Source organism: Syngnathus typhle, linkage group LG20, assembly GCF_033458585.1.
Source record: "Syngnathus typhle isolate RoL2023-S1 ecotype Sweden linkage group LG20, RoL_Styp_1.0, whole genome shotgun sequence".
NCBI lineage: Eukaryota > Metazoa > Chordata > Actinopteri > Syngnathiformes > Syngnathidae > Syngnathus > Syngnathus typhle.
The window spans coordinates 5,315,514-5,334,530 of NC_083757.1; the positions used below are offsets into that span (position 1 = coordinate 5,315,514).

The 19,017-nt window shown below is 43.8% G+C and overlaps 5 protein-coding genes across 8 annotated transcripts; 1 reads left to right on the plus strand and 4 right to left on the minus strand.

Moving 5' to 3' along the window:
- Window positions 1–283: 283 nt before the first annotated feature.
- lix1l (limb and CNS expressed 1 like) lies at window positions 284–5,372 on the minus strand. Its single transcript, XM_061266791.1, has 6 exons — window positions 3,847–5,372; window positions 2,507–2,670; window positions 2,294–2,434; window positions 2,123–2,218; window positions 1,942–2,019; window positions 284–1,795 (listed from the first exon to the last, which is right to left on the minus strand). Exons 1-6 carry the CDS (start codon window positions 4,199–4,201, stop codon window positions 1,544–1,546), a joined length of 1,086 nt encoding a protein of 361 aa, XP_061122775.1. The 5' UTR covers window positions 4,202–5,372; the 3' UTR covers window positions 284–1,543.
- A 950-nt stretch (window positions 5,373–6,322) lies between these two features.
- LOC133144268 (type-4 ice-structuring protein LS-12-like) lies at window positions 6,323–7,185 on the plus strand. Its single transcript, XM_061266837.1, has 4 exons — window positions 6,323–6,417; window positions 6,486–6,551; window positions 6,629–6,755; window positions 6,861–7,185. The coding sequence occupies exons 2-4, from the start codon at window positions 6,506–6,508 to the stop codon at window positions 7,072–7,074; spliced, it is 387 nt and encodes a 128-aa protein (XP_061122821.1). The 5' UTR covers window positions 6,323–6,417; window positions 6,486–6,505; the 3' UTR covers window positions 7,075–7,185.
- A 170-nt stretch (window positions 7,186–7,355) lies between these two features.
- Window positions 7,356–11,099, minus strand: LOC133144215 (polyadenylate-binding protein 1-like). The gene is made up of 14 exons (XM_061266758.1): window positions 10,842–11,099; window positions 10,408–10,601; window positions 10,025–10,140; window positions 9,758–9,897; window positions 9,590–9,684; window positions 9,381–9,518; window positions 9,195–9,290; window positions 8,781–9,135; window positions 8,620–8,712; window positions 8,437–8,552; window positions 8,289–8,346; window positions 8,029–8,159; window positions 7,880–7,967; window positions 7,356–7,804 (listed from the first exon to the last, which is right to left on the minus strand). The coding sequence occupies exons 1-13, from the start codon at window positions 11,005–11,007 to the stop codon at window positions 7,902–7,904; spliced, it is 1,764 nt and encodes a 587-aa protein (XP_061122742.1). The 5' UTR covers window positions 11,008–11,099; the 3' UTR covers window positions 7,356–7,804; window positions 7,880–7,901.
- Window positions 11,100–12,530: 1,431 nt separating this feature from the next.
- On the minus strand, window positions 12,531–16,403 carry LOC133144256 (14-3-3 protein zeta-like). Of its 2 annotated transcripts, none has more exons than XM_061266817.1 (6): window positions 16,267–16,403; window positions 14,895–15,205; window positions 14,660–14,783; window positions 14,377–14,540; window positions 14,197–14,292; window positions 12,531–13,848 (listed from the first exon to the last, which is right to left on the minus strand). In XM_061266817.1, the coding sequence occupies exons 2-6, from the start codon at window positions 15,189–15,191 to the stop codon at window positions 13,765–13,767; spliced, it is 765 nt and encodes a 254-aa protein (XP_061122801.1). In that variant the 5' UTR covers window positions 15,192–15,205; window positions 16,267–16,403; the 3' UTR covers window positions 12,531–13,764. The 2 variants fall into 2 exon arrangements, with proteins under 2 accessions (XP_061122801.1, XP_061122802.1); XM_061266818.1 differs by lacking the exon at window positions 16,267–16,403 and adding an exon at window positions 15,613–15,774.
- Window positions 16,336–19,009, minus strand: znf706 (zinc finger protein 706). Of its 3 annotated transcripts, none has more exons than XR_009710628.1 (4): window positions 18,674–19,009; window positions 18,154–18,299; window positions 17,826–17,979; window positions 16,336–16,475 (listed from the first exon to the last, which is right to left on the minus strand). XR_009710628.1 is itself a non-coding variant. In XM_061266846.1 (3 exons), the coding sequence occupies exons 2-3, from the start codon at window positions 18,286–18,288 to the stop codon at window positions 17,884–17,886; spliced, it is 231 nt and encodes a 76-aa protein (XP_061122830.1). In that variant the 5' UTR covers window positions 18,289–18,299; window positions 18,674–19,008; the 3' UTR covers window positions 17,313–17,883. The 3 variants fall into 3 exon arrangements, 1 of the variants encoding a protein (XP_061122830.1); XR_009710627.1 differs by lacking the exon at window positions 16,336–16,475 and adding an exon at window positions 17,313–17,604; XM_061266846.1 differs by lacking the exon at window positions 16,336–16,475 and having other exon boundaries at window positions 17,313–17,979; window positions 18,674–19,008.
- Window positions 19,010–19,017: the final 8 nt, after the last annotated feature.

Consider the following 19,017-nt stretch of genomic DNA (forward strand, 5'->3'; position numbering starts at 1 on the left):
AAAAATAAAAAAAAGTATTTTGTCTCCAAACGGTCATAAATGAATATTTCTACAAAATTGCGACACAATTAATTATATGTAGTGTTTTTGGAGCGTTTGGGCTCCATGTTGGCCATTTCGAATGTAATGAAATTTCATTGTGTATTTATTTGCATTATCTCTTTAATAACAACGGAAAATATCCCAAGAATAAAACATGACAAGTGTGCGCATAGCAAAATAGGTCAGCCGGACAGAATTTAACATTGTATTATATTTGAAAGAAATAAAAACATCCCATGTGTAAACATGTATCATCTTGCGTTTTATTATATATAAATCTACTAAATGTATAAACAGTGAATACAAAAATTCGCATAGAAAATACACACAACGATGACTTTGTGAACTCCTTGAGAAACCAATACTGTTCGGTTAAAACATATTAGAAACACCATGCCATGCACCAAAGGCAAAAAATACAGCGGATATAGAAAAGTCAACACGCCTTTGAGATATGTAGAAAATAGTCAGGTAAATAATGTTCCTACTATAAATGTGTACCTTTTGTGAGAAGGGGAAGAATACAGACATTGTGACTGCATAAGTGTGCACACCCTCTTGGGATGTGGCTGCTTTCAGAATGAACCATTCACATTCAAACTTCTGCCTGTGCTCAGATAATACGAAAAAAAGGTTAGACGGTCTCCTGACATTTTTGTGGTCTCATCACAGCATAAGCCATGACCCACCAGGGGCGTCTGGACTCCTCATATCCCGCATTTAATACAAGAACAAAAGCTGCATTAAAAAAAATATGATAGAAATGGTTTAAGTAACATATCTCCTTCTTACATAGACAAACTGTATTTTATGAGACAATACAATCATCATAAAGTGAAAGGCATAAATATGGGAGCAGTGTTCTCAAGAGCGAATGAATGGTCTATTGTTCGCCATTTTTACCCTTTCTGCACAAACTAAAATCACTGTAGGGATTAAACATACCTCCGAGTGGTTGTAAGGATGATTAAATCCTTCCTAATCTAATGTTGTGCACCACGAGAAGGAAACAACTTGAGCGCTCATGCTACCAATTTATTTCATCGTGTCGACTTACTGAGGCTGCCGAATTAAATTATTTTGTTGTTTTTGACACGCACACGATATAAGGCTCAAATTAGCGGGGAAATGTATCATGTCACATTTGTAGCATAAACATAATAAGGTCCTAGTTGTACCGCAATACCGCGATGGGATTCCGAAACACACTGCTACACCTGAGCTGCCTTCAGAGCGACTGAAATAATACAAAAGAATCACAACAATGTCATTTCCATGCATAATACTGCCAAGCCTCCTTTGTGTACTGTTTCGGTCATAATAAAAGGCTTAGTGAACTTGCAGCTATTTTAGACAAGACACGTCAGCTCCAGCCAGCTGGTTGGCCAATTTGGCAAAAAGGTAAACGTTGTTAGGCACCAAAAAGTGACAAGACAAGAGCTTGTTTGTGGCTGGATGTGCTATCGGAATAATCCTCAGGTAGTGTTACCTGAGGGTTGGTTTAGTGCGAGGGAAGCGTGGCGGCGTTGGCGGCGTTCAGCTGACCCACGGCTAACATCAGGATGTCCTTCTTCTCCTTGTAGAAGCGCAGCTCGCGGCCGGCTAGCCGCGCCTCCTCCAACTCGCGCTCGGTGGCCGCCAGCTCCCTGGAGACGGTGCCCGCCACGCTTTGCTCGCGGTTCACCCAGTCGGCCGCCATCTGCGTACGCATGTCGTCGTCCAGCGCCCGGTGCGAGTAGTGAGCTAGCACTTCCTGCGAGATGGACAAAAACTCGATTAGCGCTTACCGAACTGTGAAATTGTGGTTAAATAGTTTGTGTTGTGGGTACATTTTCTGCAATTTGAGATCATGTGAGAAGCGATGTGTGGGAAAAAAGCTGCAAGCATGAAAATCACTACCTGACGGGAACATTGGCGTTCCCTCATGGCTTTCAGGCTTCCGTTCCAGTGGAGGAGCTGAAAGACGGTCATCAACTCCTGAACGATGAACACACACGCAGTTGTCTTTTATTAGGTGCAATTTTGCAAGGCTCTTGATACGCCCCCCCCGCCCCCCCCAACTGTTTAAGAGTCTCTGTACCTGAAATTCCAGCATTGATTTGCCTTTGTTGGATTCCAGCATGAAGCGGAACGCCCCGATTCCCGTATTGGGGTTGTCGGCTTCCTCCCGGTTTCCCTGTGAGAGACCCCCCATTATTAGGATGTACAAAACAGCTGAATTTGATTCAGGGTGAAGTAAAGTTAGACTTGCATTGAAAGATGCCAAGGCCTCGCTGACGCTCTTTTCGATGAAGTCGTTGGTGATGCGTCGTGACGGGTGTTCGTTGAAAACGGAGTTCATCAGGGCGATCTTCGCGGCGCTACGTCGGGCTTCGGCCTTGGTGGGACAAAACTGTGAAAATAAATGAAGAAAACAGTGAGGTAGGAATTTAAGCGTTTGCTTTGAAACGCCAAGGCTCCGTACTTGGAAGCTTCCGAAGCAGCTGCCCCCCGGGAGGCTCACGTAGCAGACGTACGGCGGGCTGCTGGACGCCACCATCTCGTAAACCACCAGCGCTCCGTTGCGTAAGTCGGCGCCGCGGGTTAGCTTCATCTGCCAGAACTCCTGCAAGGCCTCCACCACGTTCACTGCGGTCAACGACAACAAACCAGGTGGCTCAAGTTCACTTTAGAAGAGCTTTTTTTTCTTCTTCATGACACAAAATGCTAACAAAATATTGCACTTGGTTCCTTCATGAGGGTGTGGCGCAGGAATCGGCACATCTCCAGATTATTTAAAAGTATGCAAAAGTCAGCAAAAAAAACGCAGTCATAAAAATGTTTTGGATGGGCCCAGCAAGATGATATGATAGTGCTGTCAAAAGTGACTAATGTGGCAGTGGCGACGCGGTGCGAACGTGGGCGGTCCGCTTCCTTTTGGATCCAGCATCGAGAACTTGGCTGGGGGACATCGAAGGATTCACTCTGTAAATCACAGTGTCGCCCAGAGGACTTTTCTCAAGCCTGTAATGATGATCCATATATCCCTGTTATTATAATTATTAGTAGTCAGTAGTTTGAGCACTATGTTTGTTTACAGTCACCGGACGCTTCATTAGGTACACCTGCAATGCAGCTCCTCGTAAAATACGACCACAGTAAACACATTAAACAAAAATAATGTGCGAAATTGAAAAATAATAAAATTATAACAGCATAATTTTTGTTTCACGCACTGTGTCTTGGGCTAAATAACTAACAGCTTATTGATCTTTAATGTAATCCCTTCTTAAGATTTAGTAGTTAATCTTTTAATGAATTAGAACACATGTTACACTGACTTCAAAATGGACTTGAAATGAGCAAAAAATTTTGGATGTAGCTAAAAAAGTGCATTTTATTGAGAATGAAGGCACTTTTTCAAGGATAAAAGACCTACTGCTGCGAAAATTAAGTTAGTTTGACTTTGATATCTAATAATGAAAGAAGACTGAGGAAATGTAATGAAGTATGCATTTGATTTCAGAATCATATTGGAGTATAAGGAAAAGTTGAGTATTTCATTAGTTTACATTAAAAGATGGGACACACTTCCTCTAGTGGTATGCAAAAGAATTGCTGAATTAAAAACAGACTGTAACAGAGTTAAGTTATGCAGCTATTCATACAGCTTGTTTAAACTTTAGATTCATCCAATATGGGAGATTTAGTAGCCTACATTTTACTTGGTGTGAAAACTTTTGAGAGGGGGGATCTTTGCAATTATTTCACCCTCTAAAGGTTAAATTATCCATAAAGTCTGATAAAGGTATATAAAGTGCTTACCTCGACCGTAGCCCTGCGTGTGTTTTGCAAAACTGCGGACCACCGCCTCCACCGCCTCCTTCAACACCGCCGGGTTAGAGTGACCGGCGGCGGGGAGACCCAGGCCGGTTCCGCCGCCTCCCCCGTACAGGCTGTGGAGCTGCAGCGGCGGCGGTGGCGGCGGAGGCCCCGAGCAAGCGGCCAGAGACGGTGGTGACGGCATCAACGGAGGGATGGGCACCGTCACACCGGGCCGGAGAGACAACGAGGCGGAGGAAGATCGGAGCGTCCCGCCGACGGTCGGCCCCGAACCGAAGCCGATACCCGGTTGCAGCCGCTGAGGGCGGATATGGATCGGGAGTGTGTGAGATTCCATCCTTCAAATTGCAATGGTTGAAACGGATCCGGATGCAATCGGTACCGAGCAAACTGACGGTCGGCTATGGGCTCAAAAAAAAAAAAAGAATTAAAGTGAATTCAGCTGGGTTTTGTCCGAACGCAAACCCGAACTGTACTTGACTGTTGTTCTGGTCTGCATCCTGCCTGCCTGTTTGGACTGCCAGTCAAGTTGCCTTCAGGGACACCATGTAAAACCTAAAACTCCAGCAAACAAACAATTTCGACGAACTCCTTTCTTACAAATTTCACTCAGCAAAATTAAACGTCTCAAATTAGATTCATTATGTGTATTACTTTATATAATAATTTGTTATTTTCCAGCAAAGAAAACATTTAATTCACATTAAAAGATTGAGTTAATCGATTTTTTGTGTATAACTTGAAGGCAGCACTGGAAAGTCAGAAATATTAGGCCAAGAAATTTGAGCCCCCTCTTGTTCCTTCCAGTCTGGCCTGCAAATGTGCCTCCTTCACCGCAACTCTACACAATGCCCCATGTTTTCATTTATCACGCTTTATCACAGAGTGACAATAGAAGATGAAGATAATGGCGGTGAACCTTTGAGACAACTAACTTCGTGATGGGAAAAACAGGAGGAAATGGGACCTGGCCCCCCTACCCCCCCATGTCTCATATAAATGTTCATTCTTTCTGTGGTCTGGTAGAAGGCCAGAGAAGGAAAGATGGAACATTGTTTTAAGGAGATCCACATTGCGATAGAGATGATGTCATTGCTCATATTTGGTTCTACTATGTCCTCCATTTTGGCTATGTTTTGGAAATTCTATAGGACAGTTTGAGATGAAATTTATGAGTAATGTCAATCATGAGTAGGGGTGCTAAAAGGTCTGAAAAGTTCTTAAAGTCGCAAAAGCATCCATAAAATGTAAAACCGATGAAGCTGTGGTATATCGTGTTTGTTAATAACCACAGCTAAACCGCTTATTGTCCTTTTAGGGACATTTTGTTCGCTTGTTGTTGTCAGTCTGAAGTTGGCACAACTGATGAGTGATTTCCAAAGAAGCATGCATGATAATTTTCTAACGTGCAAATAATCAATGTTTAACTGCATGACAACATGGGGGGAAAAAAAATCAACACTCAGAGATGCTGATTGTTAGCATTTCATGTTGAACAGTTTTGTTCTGACCAGCCAGTTAGAAGCCCCCCCCCCACCCCCCCCCAAAAAAAAAACATGCCGCATTCCCACAATTCCCGACATCTGTCTTTCATTAAGAAATTTCAGCACACAAAGAGGGATTTATCGCCAGGGGTTTTATTTACGAGCACACGTGGGCTCCTGGCGTTGAATAAAAAAGAAATAGCAAGAGGTCGGGGAGGAGTGTGATTGACAATTAATGACGTTTTTTACAAGGAGCCATAAAGATAAAGAAAGATGACACCTGGCAAGCAAAGGTAGAAGGTTTGCATCCACATGCTCCCCTAGTCGGTCATCCCTATCGCATTAGATAATGAAGCTTAAGGTGAGGAGGACCATTTAAAACATTAGAGGTTAATATTTATTTTATTATTACTGTACTTTGAAGAAACTAATGAATGGATCATTTGTGATTTTTTTTTTTTTTTACTCGAGTATCGGTGGCTGGTATCAGCAGTTTCTACGAGTCCGATACCTTAAAATTTGGTCGGGATAGCCTTGATACATTTTACAGAATAATATAAATAATAAATAATAAACATTAAATAAATATTAAAAATTAAAAGTACAATAAATAAATAAATAAATAAATAAATAAATAAATAAATAAATAAATAAATAAATAAATAAAAGCCCAATTAACAAAAATTATGATTAAGGGGACCAGTCAGGAAATTATATATTGTGTTTTCCAGGAAGCTTATGTGGTAGGACCAAATGTCCTGGCCTCTGCGTCATCATTTACCCACAAGTCATCAAGAGTTTGCTTCAGTCAACATGATAAGACAACTCTGCGCAACACACACAAACACACCGACGCAGTTGGACTTTGGGTTCACTTTAGCCAAGTGGAGCTCCCAGCAGCAAGGGTCACAATAATGTTTTGTCAGCGCCGCAACCTGTCCAATTGCATTCCGATATCTAGATCTCAGCCAATCACGATCAGGATCGCACACTGCTACCCCGACTATAAGAAAGGCTCCAAACCGGCAAGGAGCCACCATCATCCGGTCCGAATCCTCCTGTACCTCAGGTATGTTCTATCCTGCACATGATTGTTTTACAAATTGTAGTAGCACATGCTAAAATAATCTTTTCCAGGTCTCATCCAAACTGCAACCATGAAACTCATCATCGCCGCCTTTGTTGTGATCGCACTGGCTCAAGGTAGGACAATATCTTCACGACGCAATCTTTCTACACTCGCTAAAAAACAAAACAAAAAAAACCTGCCGTTTCCACAGGGAGCCTTGCCGCCGATGCTACTACTGAGCTGGAAGCGATCAGCCAGAAATTCGAGGAAATCAAGAACAAGATGACCGAGGAGCTGACTAAGCTGATCAACACTCAGGACTTGAGCAGCCAGGCCCAGTGAGTACACAAACCAAAATTAAAATACACACCTTCAGACAATTTTCTTCAACCACCTGCCGCAAATATTGGGGAGGTGCTGATGATATGCTTTTTGTGTCGCAGGGCTTTCCTGGAGCAGCAGAGGAACCAGTTTGAGCCCATGGTGACCCAGGTCCAGGAGCAGATGAGGGCAGCGGCCGCCAGCATGCAGGAGCAGATCGAGCCCATGGCCACCAACATCCAGACACAGATGCAGCCCATGGTGCAGAAGTTCCAGGAGCAGATGGAGGCCATCCTCAGGCAGCTGACCGAGCAGGCCAAAGCCCTGACCAACTAAAAAGTCAAAAAGGGAACTCCCTTTTGGACTCCACACGTGTTTCCGTACCTTTGTGATATGGATGATTTCATCTCCAAAACCAAAGATGTGCAATAAAATCTTGAAACACAGCAGCATGTGTATCTATGTTTTTTTTTTCTACCAATAGGAGCAGGGGGTTGGTTTTTACTGATACTGGTAAGATGGAAGCGTCAATTTGTTTGTGGGAGAGATGTTTATTTGACTTGGCCATTTGAGTAAAGGAATTTAAAAAAAAAAAAAAAAAAAAAAAAAAAAAGGATACAAACAGCATGGGAATGTTTACTCAATAAGTAAATAGAAAGAAATACGGGCAGTCAAATCAAAGTGGCTCTTGGTACAGCTCAAACATTTCGAATGAGTACAAATATATATAAAACGGCACAAAAGACTCACTTCAAATCCCCTTCATAGAAAAATATTTCAATGTTGTCATTTCATTTAGCTAATAAAATTTATTTTATTTTTCTTCGTATTTGATTTGCTATTTTATGGTTTGTTTACTTGTATGATTTTTTTCTCTGTTGTATTCTGACTTTTTGCTGGTATTCTACTTTTTGTTTACTTATATTCATTTTTTTTTAAAATGTTGTTTACTTGTATTTTGATACTTTTGTTTTTCCTCTTATCTGTTTTTTGTTTGCTTGGGGGGTGTTTTGCTCAGATCCTTCACTTCCTGCCATCAGTGCATTATAGCTTGAGGACATCCTCACTGATGAGAAAAATCACAAAACATGGAAAATATAAAGCACCTTCCACACATGATAATTCCACACACCTTTTTTACCTTGGGTGGGATTTGTGGAGCATCAGTAAACCTGCTGGGACGACTCCTTGGCCTGATGCGCCTGAAGGACGGCCACAGCCTCGTCCACCTACAACAAACAATTTGTGAGCTCGTTTTGGTGTGGGCCAGGGGTTTAAAGAGCTTCTCACCTTTGAACTGAGAGATTCCGGGGACTCCAGCATGTGGAGGAGTTCCGAGTTGTCGATCTCCAACAACATGCCGGTGATCTTCCCTGCCAGGTCTTGATGCATGTTCTGGATGAGTGGGAACAAACACTCACCTGGAAGGGAAAGAGAATGCTCATTAAATTTTCCTTTTTTAAATGTTCCTCAGTGACTCCAGGGGGCAGAATTTTCTGTTATGTCCTAAATGTAGATTTCCATCTGCAGACTTGATCATGCAGGCTTACCCAGCATCTGCTTCTGTTCCAGTGGGGGAGCAGAAGCCAGAACGGAGGCCATCAGAGGCTTCAGAGTGTAGCCAGAAGGCCGAGGAAGCAAAAAGAAGCAGGAAATTAACTATATATGGACGTAGCAATTTTGGCTCAAGTCATTTACCTGCGTATGCTGCATGTGGTTGGACGAGCTGCGGATTCCCGCGGCATACTTGTACTGAGGAACCACGCACACGGGGGACAGCGGGGAGTCGGGTCGGGGACTCAGACTCTGGGAGGCTGCAAGGACATCTATTTAGAAGCAGGTTGTACTTTTGGGAGGATTTAGGAATGAATGAGGACCGACCAGCACATTCGCCGCGGGCCCCCGGGGATACACAAGCAAAATTGGGCGGGCTCGGTGCCGAGGTCCGGGCGGGACCGGCCATGTTCTGGTAGTCTGCGTAATATGAACCAGAGCAAAGCATGAACTCTGAGGAACCACATGTGCTTGTCGTAAGCGGGTACCTGCTGTAGCCCAGCGAGGGCTTGGACGCAGTTGGGCCACCTGAGCGGCCGGCGGAAAGTAAGCGTTGTTGCGGTTTTGCGCCTGAGCAACCGGCGCTATGAAGTAAGCCGGGGGCGGCCCGGCCTGGTAAGGGCTGATGATCTGGTTGGGCACGGTCTGCGTGTTGGTCAGACGTTGGATGTACTGGCGGGTCAGATAAGCCTGGCGCTCCTCCTTCCTCTGGGCCAGCGCCACGTACAGCGGCTTGGTGGCCACGATGCGGCCGTTCATCTCCGCCAGCGCTTTGCTGGCCTCCTCCGAAGACGAGAAGCAGACAAATCCGAAGCCTTTGCTGCGCTTGCCCTCCCTCATTACCTGGACATTTTCAGCTGAGTCAGCGGCTGGCAAGGCGTGAAAAAGGGCTGCGGCGGTACCTTGACGCTGGTTATGGCTCCGAAAGGCGCAAACTCTTTACGCAGAGACTCGTCGTCAATGCTGTCGTCGAGGTTCTTCACGTACAAGTTGACACCCTGGAGGGCAGAATTTGATCTGGTCACTCCACAACGTTGTGTGTGTCCATGTTTATGTTCAAGAAAGCGTTTTGTTTGTTACAAACTGACCTGGTAGCGCGAGATGCGATCTTGTTTCATCTGCTCAAACATGCGCTTGAGCTCGGCCTGGCGCTCCACTTTCTTTTGGGCGCGGCTGACGTAAATCGTCCTGCCGTGGAACTCCTTCCCGTTCATCTCATCCACCGCCTAATGTGGCAACCATAACAAATAGATGAATTGACATCCCGCCACCTCTGGCAACCCCCATTTCGTTTTACCTTCTGGGCGTCCTCGTGCCTGGCGAAACTGACAAAACCGAAGCCTCGACACGAGCCGTATTCGTCCATCATCACTCGGACGCTGGTGGTGTTCCCTAAGCGACACACAGGACAGCATAGTAACCAGCCAGGGCGCTCACTAAAGACTTGCGGGAGGAACCGACTGACCGTAGGTCCTGAAGATATCCCTCAACATGTTGTCGTCCACGTCATTGCCAAAGTTTTTCACGTAGACGTTGGTAAACTCCTTAGCTCGGACGGCCAGCATGGTCTCACGCTCTTTGCGGGATTTGAAGTGGCCCACAAATCTGTTCAAATGTAAAAAGTAGGCTGTCGTCTTTTCACAACATAACCTCCCACCTGCCACCATTAACTAACACCAAATAAGGCTGAGCTGTTCTAGTAGGTTCAATTGTTGCGAACTAAATAACATACATTTTTCTGTCCTTAATAATCTTGCCGTTCATCTCCACAATGGCTCTCTCGGCCGCCTCCTGAGTCTCAAAGTGCACAAAGCCGTAGCCCTTCGAGCCGTTCTCATCGCAGACCACCTACAGCAGAAGCAAAGTGTTCTTCAACACTCCTGAATATCCAATTAGAAATTGAAACGATGCAAAATTGGCAATTTGATACACGTCTAGAAATATATTTCTACCTTGACCCCTGAATTTAATTTCTACAGGGGAATAGAATTTTTTTTTACTCTTCATACTGTAGCATTTAAGGGGTGAGGCCTAGAAACTGAATCTGAGTTGCATTCAATTGTTTGTCACGTTCAATTAAACGTTTGTTGGCGACTGTGTGAAACTGTTTAATACCTTGCCGGACAGGATGTTGCCAAAGAAGGAGAAAATGTCGTACAGGACGTTGTTGTCGATGGAGCGGTCCAAGTTCTTGATGAAGATGTTGCCCACGCCGCTCTTCCTTAGCGAAGGGTCCCGCTGCCACCACATAATACGCATGGGTTGGCCCTTGATCAGCTCAAAGTTCATCGTATCCAGCGCATGTTCAGCTGTGGGAAGCAAAAAAAAAAAAGAAAAAATCTGGTTTAAATTAAAACATAATTTAGTTAAATGGGGTATGGAGACCACTGGGTTAGTCATTTAGTGCTTAGCAAGACTTTTTGCATAAAGCTCTATTATTCTAGGGCCGGGTTGAGACTCAAATCTGGAATTTGTCAACTGTGAAGCTCACTGAGAGCTAAATGTGCAAGAATGGATGATTGTGTTATTATGTCTTTGCTCTTATTTACCGTCTGCAAGCTGCTGGAAGTTGACGCACGCGTATCCCAGTGAGCGCCCAGTCATCATGTCTCGGCACACGCGGATGGACAAAATGATTCCCACTCGACTCAATCGTTCATAAAGGATGGCTTCTGTCACATCCGCGTGCAAATCGCCCACATATAGAGCGGCCATGGTTGGCCAAAAATCAAAATGAACTCTTTTGTGTCAATAATTCCTCGGGCTGGGAGAAAAAGTTTTTGTCAGGGCTTTTACAAAATTGCTACATACATATTTTGAAATAAATATAAAATCACATAAAATGGAGCAGCACAGGTTTCTAACGGGGCTGTGGCTCCCCCTACCCCCGGTGTAGCGCCGTCCCTGTTTTCCACCGGTGAATTACCGAACCCCTCAGGGGTTATGTGAAAGCACCGACGAGCTCTTGTATCTATATATTTTTTATTGACTTATTCCAAGTTGCCAAGGCTCACCGGTTCCATGTGACTGACGCGCGTCACAAACGCCACATAAAAATAAAATTGAAAAATCACCTCACCGTGGATTGAGCTCAATTGACACTTTATTACATCATGAAAAAGTAACAAAGACGTACGGGATAATAGCCTGGACGTCACGCCTCGTACTTTCGTGCCTTAATCGGACGTTTCAGACGCATATCCGGGATGCAAAAGTGAGTTTTGGGCAGTAGTTACAATATTAGGGAGAACCGCGCAAGGTCAAATAATACGCTTTGGTTGGGGTATAGTTGTTTATTTTTGTGGAAGGTGTTTTTTTGTACATTCTGAGAGCAAATTAAAAAAAAAACCATGACTGGGTGTATTTATGTACAAAACGGTCCCCATAATCAAGAGCTTTTACAAGTCCCCAATTGACAAAAACTCTCCAAAGAAGCTGACATACACCAAATTACACAGACACAGTCCAGTTTTGATACTTAAATTATTCGTCCTTTTGCAATTTAGCTGTTCCCCGAAATGAGATTCACTTACATTTGAGTTTTAGCGACATCTCTACAGACCCTTCTCACCCGGGTTGCAGTCTGTTTGAACTACTCCCCTCCGGACGGCGTTATAGAGCTCGGTACGCCAAAACCAGCAGACACAGAGACAGCTTCTTCCCCCAGGCTGTTGCTCTGATGAACTCACACCACTCATAGAGTCTCAGAGACATTACTGTGCAATAACATCCTGCTCCTCACACCTTCTTGAATTTGTCTACACTGTTTTTGCATTATTCACATGTCCTGAATGTTGTTAGTCACCTAAATGTTGAACAGAGGGTGTGTTTCTACCGAAGTCAAATTCCTTGTTTGGCACGCTCAAACATGGCGAATAAAAAACTCTTGAATCTTGAATCTTGAATTTGGTAAAACGTCGTTCGATTCTCTCCCATCTCATCATTTTATTGGCATTTCTTTGATGATACCAAGTTAAAATTTAGCGTTATCTTTGAAAAGGTGCACATTTGGAGTACTATTTGACGAAGTGCTTTATTTAACAGTTACGTCACGTTTAAATATAATATAATTATATTGTAACATTTTGACATAACATTCTAAAGATTTTCTTACTTGTCTTACCACATTCCATAAACAATCTTTTCCTCAGATCGGCTGCAGAGGTGTTGATGTGAAAGTCTGCGTAGTGATTGCAGTCATGTGAACACAAAAGCAGAACACGTGTAGCACAACATACTTGGATTTAAGGTTTTAATTGGTTTCACATGAAAGCACATAACCAAATAACGTACTTTGAGAGTGCTACCTGCAACATGTTTCAAATCCTGCATCCCATTTTTTTTTTTTTAATTTCCTTTTTTTTTTTTTTTTTACCCACCATTGATTAGAAGAAACCAGCACTAATTTGTGTCGACTAAATGGTCCAAAACGCAGTTTCCTAGTTACTTAGCAAATTAGCATAAACTTTGACTTCCAAAACGGACGGCGCAAATGCTTCACCTGGTTCAAGCTAAATCCTAAGCAAAATCAAATTTAAAAAAAAATAAAATAAGTGCCAATTTCAAAGCACACCTACCTCTCACGCCACACTACGAGAAACGCATACATTCCTGGGGTCAAAGAGGGAATAAAATACACACAAATAGGTAATACAAAATAAACACCTTGATAGAAAAAGTAGCAAAACAAAGTTACAGTATCAGGCCGTTTTTTTGTTTTGTTAAAAAGGCAAAGTATGCAGGATATAAACTGAAGAAAATGGCAGCGTGATGGAACGTAACTGTCAGATAAAAAAAAAAAAAAAAGAAAAATGTTGGACACAAAAAAAAAAAAAGTCCATTCACACAAAGAACCTTAGCATGTATGCTACTCGAGCGCATCTAGAACCCACTGAGCCAGTGTGACGCATGTACCTTCCGTAAAAAGTAACAACGGGGCGACGTGAAAACGACAAACGTTGATCACGGCCTAACCACTAATTTCGTCAGATGAAACCTGGATTTGTGCGCGTGTGTAAACCGGACAAGTATCAGACCTGGATGACCATTTTTTTGTTTCAGTTGATGTGTTTCAAAGGGTTTTTTTGCGGACCCAAGTGTCACACTAGTTCAAGTAAAAACATACAAAGTATCAAAATATAGTTTGAGGTTTGTTTTTGTCCTGTAACAGTGGCAGCTCGCTACCATAAACTACAGTCTAATTTGGAACATAGGGGGATACACAGAGACTTAACTAAAAACATTGTTTGACACATTGAGTAATGCTCATTCAAAAAAAAAAAAAAAATCAGTGGAGGTGTTCTTTTGATTAACATACTGTACTTTACACGCTGTGAGCGGTGCGTAAACATACATATATGTGCATGTATGAGCACACGCACGAGCACACACACACAACTTAGGCTGGTGAGAGGTAATAATTAAAAAAAAAAAAAAGTATTTTTTGTTTTGTTTTTCATCTTACAGAGGAGTTCAGTTTTTGTCTGCTGCCTCTGCCGGCGCATCCGCTGGGGCTTCCGTCTCGTCGCTCTCTGCCTGTACGTCGGACATCCACAGCTGCCATTGAGAAGAAAAATAATTAAATAAAATACACACAAGCGCTCATGACACAAACTTTGGGAAATGGGACGTTGCTCACAGCCACACCCTCAAATGTTATGAGTCACCGCTATGCTTGTGAGCCCAAGTTGACTACAAATGGTACTATCTGACAAGATTTATTACACACAAGCAGGAGCGAGCTCACATTAAAAAAAAAAAAAAAAAGACTCTGAAAATGTCTTTAGATGTTAATCAGTAGGCAGATTCATTTCCGCCCATGAGAAAGCCGAGGAGCTTCACTAGAAGAAAAATAAATAAAAAGTCGATGACAGTCACACGTAGGAAAGCGACGCGGCAACTCACAGTCAGATTGTCACGGAGCAGCTGCATGATCAAGGTGCTGTCTTTGTGCGAGTCGCTGCTGAGCGAGTCCAGCTGCCCGAGGGCGTCGTCAAAGGCCTGCAAAGCGAGTCGGACGAGCGTTTATAAACAGTTGTCTTCAGCATAGAAAAAGAAAATTGACAGGCGCGCGAGGTTCAATACTTTTTTGGCGAGGTTGCAGGCCTCTGCGGGCGAGTTGTCAATCTCGTAGTAGAAAACGGAAAAGTTAAGAGCCAGGCCCAGGCGGATGGGATGAGTGGGCTGCATGTCACTGTAGCTGATGTCCAAGGCTTCCTGGTAGGATTTTTTGGAGTTTTCGATGATTTCTGTCAGGAGGGTGCAAATTGAAACCATCACAATTACACATTCCAAGTACTGGAAAGTCTTTTTTTTTTTTCTCTCTCTAAATGTCCTTGGCTGAGCCAAGCTTGGACATTTGACTCACCGGCCTTCTCGGTCCCAGAGGCCACCTCCGCCAGGTAGCGATAGTAGTCGCCCTTCATCTTCAGGTAGAAGACCTTGCTGTCGGCAGCAGAAGCTTTGGGAATCAGATGATTGTTGAGCAGGTCCTGTCAGACAGAAAACATTTTGGTCATGATAATGCTGATCAACAGACTACAATGTTTCTTCGCAAAAGGACACTTAGAATCATCTCTGATGAAAGTTTGAGTGTTACTAACCAGAACTTCGTTACAGATGTCGTTGAGCTCCTTCTCGATCTTCACCCTGTACTCTTTGGCCAGGGTGGCCTTGTTGCTGTCCTCCGACTTCTGCTCTATGCTGGACACCACCCTCCACGAGGACCTTCGGGCGCCCACCACGTTCTTGTAGGCAACTGAGAGCAGGTTGCGGTCCTCGTTGGACAGCTCCTCATCATTGCTCCCCGTCACCTCCTTCATGGCCGCCGCCATGTCATCGTAGCGCTCGGCCTGCTCTGCCAGTCTGGCTTGCTGCACCAGGGTCTCCCTGTCCGACATGGCTGCTGCGTTGGCTGCAAGCGTGTGTTCGACATGACAAAAGGTGAGGGGGACACAGGTGTCAAGGGGAGGTTTACAGATTTTATTTGCTTGTTTTTTTACAAGTAAAACAGTCATGCGACAAGGACACTCTGTACCATCCACGAACAACCCAGGCAACCATCTTAGGGTGTTACAGAAAGAACACACAAAAAAATACTGAAATAGGTCGAACCGAAAATAGTTTTTTTCCTAAATTCAATACATCCTCAGGGATGGCTGACTGACAGATGAAATTGTCAAGTGGCACACCACGAGCGAGGACCTTTTCTCAAAATGGTAGCCGTCATTTGACGACAGGTAAAAACAGGTACCTTATGCAAAAGTAAGCATCTCCACTACTCTCTTTTAAAAGGTTTAAAGAAATGAGACGCCGTCTTACCGTGTGACTCGAGAAGGCCGTTTTAGAAAATGAACATTTACAGTCAAAATGGCACTACTAGCCTGTGAGTCACATCCACCTGCGCCCTTCTGTGGAATGTCGGCGAACCAGGTTTGGCATACACACCTGCACCCGACAAAAATACACACCCAAGCCACTAGTCTAGTATGGAATGTAAAATTTGAGCATTTAAAACATTGCGCGGGGGGGGGGGGGGGGGTTCTTGTGAGAATTCATTTGTGCTGGTGGGACGTGGAAATGAAAGGAGACTAGCTTGCACAGTCGCTAGTCGCTAGTGAACGCCCTTTTTTCCCCTCGGCTTCCCGGAAAACATGCCTGAAAAGAAATACCGTAGTTAGGTTAAGTCGATCATTACACATCGGTTGTTTCAAGGTCAATTCAATGCACACGAAGAATCGTCGTCATTTGCGGATAATAGGAGGGAAACGAAGCCGTGCAACGCGGTCGCGCAAGCCAGTCGAACAATGAGCGAGCATCACCACCGGGGTTCTCCATTCAAGCGAGCCCGAGCCGGAACCCTCCCCCCGCTAGCCCTGACTGCATTTTTACGACCCCGCCCGGCATCGACGGAGAAATGGCCCGGCTGTCGGTGCGCTGGAGCGGGGACTCCCCCCCGCCTCCACTGCGACTAACCTGTGGTGGTCGTTAAAACGGCGCTTGTGTCTTGTTTCCTGACTCCCGATTCCTGATTCTCGGGACGCACAGCTGATGATGGCTCGCTCGTTCGTTCGTTCGCTCGCTCGCTCGTGCTCCGGCTCGTCCACGGGGTTTCCCTCCAATCAAAGCCGAAGTAGCAGGGTCGCGCTGGGACGGATGACGTCACCAGCCAGTTGCCAGGGCAACTGCAGAAAGGAGGGGAAAATGGCGATACAATGAGGAATATGCCGAAGCATTTACCGAAAATATATTATACAGAGAGTGGGTGGGCATTTTTTTAAACTATATAAAAATATTTCTTTTTCTGTTTTGACTTTTCTGACAATGTTACTTTTCATTCCAGTGTCCTTTTGTTCTTTTTTTTTTTTTTAAATATTTCCTTTGCTCATTGTATCCATCACATCAATTTGTTCATAAATTCTACCTTTGTCTCAAACCTACTTTTCTGCATTCTTTATTTTATTCCCTTCTTGTCATACCTGTTTTTATTAATTAAACTTTACATCCTTCCGTTGCTTAAACCTGCTTTTGTCCTCATTTCCTTCCCGAACTTCCCTTCTAAATCTGTCTTCCGATTCTCTCCCTTCAGATCCACATGTCACAGAGCAGCAAATGCTAGAAAAATCTTGGATGAAAGCTTCCTGAGTGACTAACGTGGGAACTGTGCTCCATTCATCAGGTTTTGCCAGTGACGTTTTGGGTGGGGTTTCAAGTTTCGCCATGTCGGCAGCTGCGGCAAGGAAACTTCCTTGAACTGCCTTAAATTAAAAAAAAATGCACTGACTAAAGCTGTTGCCACAACAACTTCCCGAGCCTGAATTTTAACGTTGAGAACGGAATTGTGCAGTTCCCACAAGGCTGTGTCTGAAAATAGATGACCTATAACTGCTGGGAATTCATTCTTTCACCTCATTAATCCAGCTAATTTCATTTTGCGCCATTTTTGGTTTTACCCATCCTGGGGCTTCACTTATTTTACTAACTGTACATATGTAGGAATAAATTCAACCAAGAGGCCGATGTACCACAAAGTAAAATTTAATAAAACACTATAATACAGTGAGCATACATTCCAGTTCCTGACACTTCCCTGTAAATTGTTAAATCTTTGCTTTTTATTATTTTTTTTTATTTTTTATTAGCAGCCTGGCCAGTTAGTGACGAGCCAATATTGAGGTTTAGAATTAGCGAGGTGAGACGAATACAGTGTTAAACAATGACACGTGTTAGCACTATGACCCCTCTTACGATGGAAGTCATTGAAATCACGTGCACGGCCCCCAAATCAGGTCAAACCCTGGCGCAGGAGCAGCGCTAGGGGGAAAAAAATATAACCGTCACATATTTACAATGATGGCTCAGCAGACAATTATTCCATGTGCAGGACACATCAAGAAGTCTCATTTGTCACCGGGTGGCAAATCAAACCTATATGGTTAATTTACTTTTCATTTCCCATTTGGCGACGTCACTCTTAATGTTTTAAATAAAAAAGAATCAAGAAGAGTGCAGAGCTGGTACAAGAGGAGCCTCACCGAAGAAGTCATCTTCCAAGTGAGAGAGGAGGGCAAAGGGTGGCGGACACTTTGTTTTTTATGCCTCCACGCCTTCCAGCTCAGGGGGGAGAGGTGATTTGGGATGCTTGCTCTCAAAGTGCTGCTTGAAGGTTTTGGGGTCAGGCATCTGGGACTGTGTGGAAGAGAAACACAGACCACATTACTGCATGAGCTGCCAATTCGAACACAGTGAAACTTTGGAACACTGACAAAATATGACTTAAGGTTTAGTTAAAATACAAAATGTGTTAATAACGCTCACCACCCTGTTTAAAAAAAAAAAAAACGAAATTAACTGTATATTTACCCGGCACACGGCACAGGTGAAGACAAGCGCTGCCTTGGCCGCCGTCTTCTGGTCGTGCCCCTTAGCCTTCTTCATCTCTGCCTGCTTCTTGGCGTTCTTCTGCTGCGACTGGAACTTCTGATGTCCGCGGGCCATGGTGAACAAATCTAAATAATAAAATGTGAGATTTGAATCACTTGTTTTGACCTACACAAGCTTTCGTTTTGAATGATCCATTGAGCAACATTAGGGAAAATTAGGCTAACACAATCTGACGGTCAAGCACAGCGTTACGTGAATGGGGTTGTACATACGATTTTTAGACCTTAAAATTTCTTAAAATGCAATGTAATGTCCGATATCTCTTAAATATTGACAATCTGGCAAAAGGGGACAGTGGTTGTAACCTGGATTAGCATTACAGCTAGCACGCCCCCCCTCATTAGGCAACGCAGTGGGCATTGGCTTAGTGCTCGTTAGCAACACCAGCACGCCATTTTTATCCTATTTTTTTTATCTGACGGATATGTTCTGAACTTACCTCGTAAAAATAGTATAGGAGTCGTACTTGTTCCAACGAACCCGCAACAAAAAATGTGACAGCTGCTAAATTCACACCGACAAGATGACGTCACTGGTAGATTCAAAGACTATCGTAAACACAAGTGTTTGGGATCCAAATATCCACAATTTAACGAGAAAAAAGAATATCATCATTGTCCGATGAACACTTCTCTTTAAGTCCTTGTACTGAATCAGGGGTGCACAAGGATGTTAAAGATGGATTTTAGTCTGAAAATATACCAATGTGGTGGCGCTGTTGTTGTTCGAAATGTCATTCCGCTTTTCTGCCAGGTTGTCAAACGCGCTTGGCTCCATTTGAAT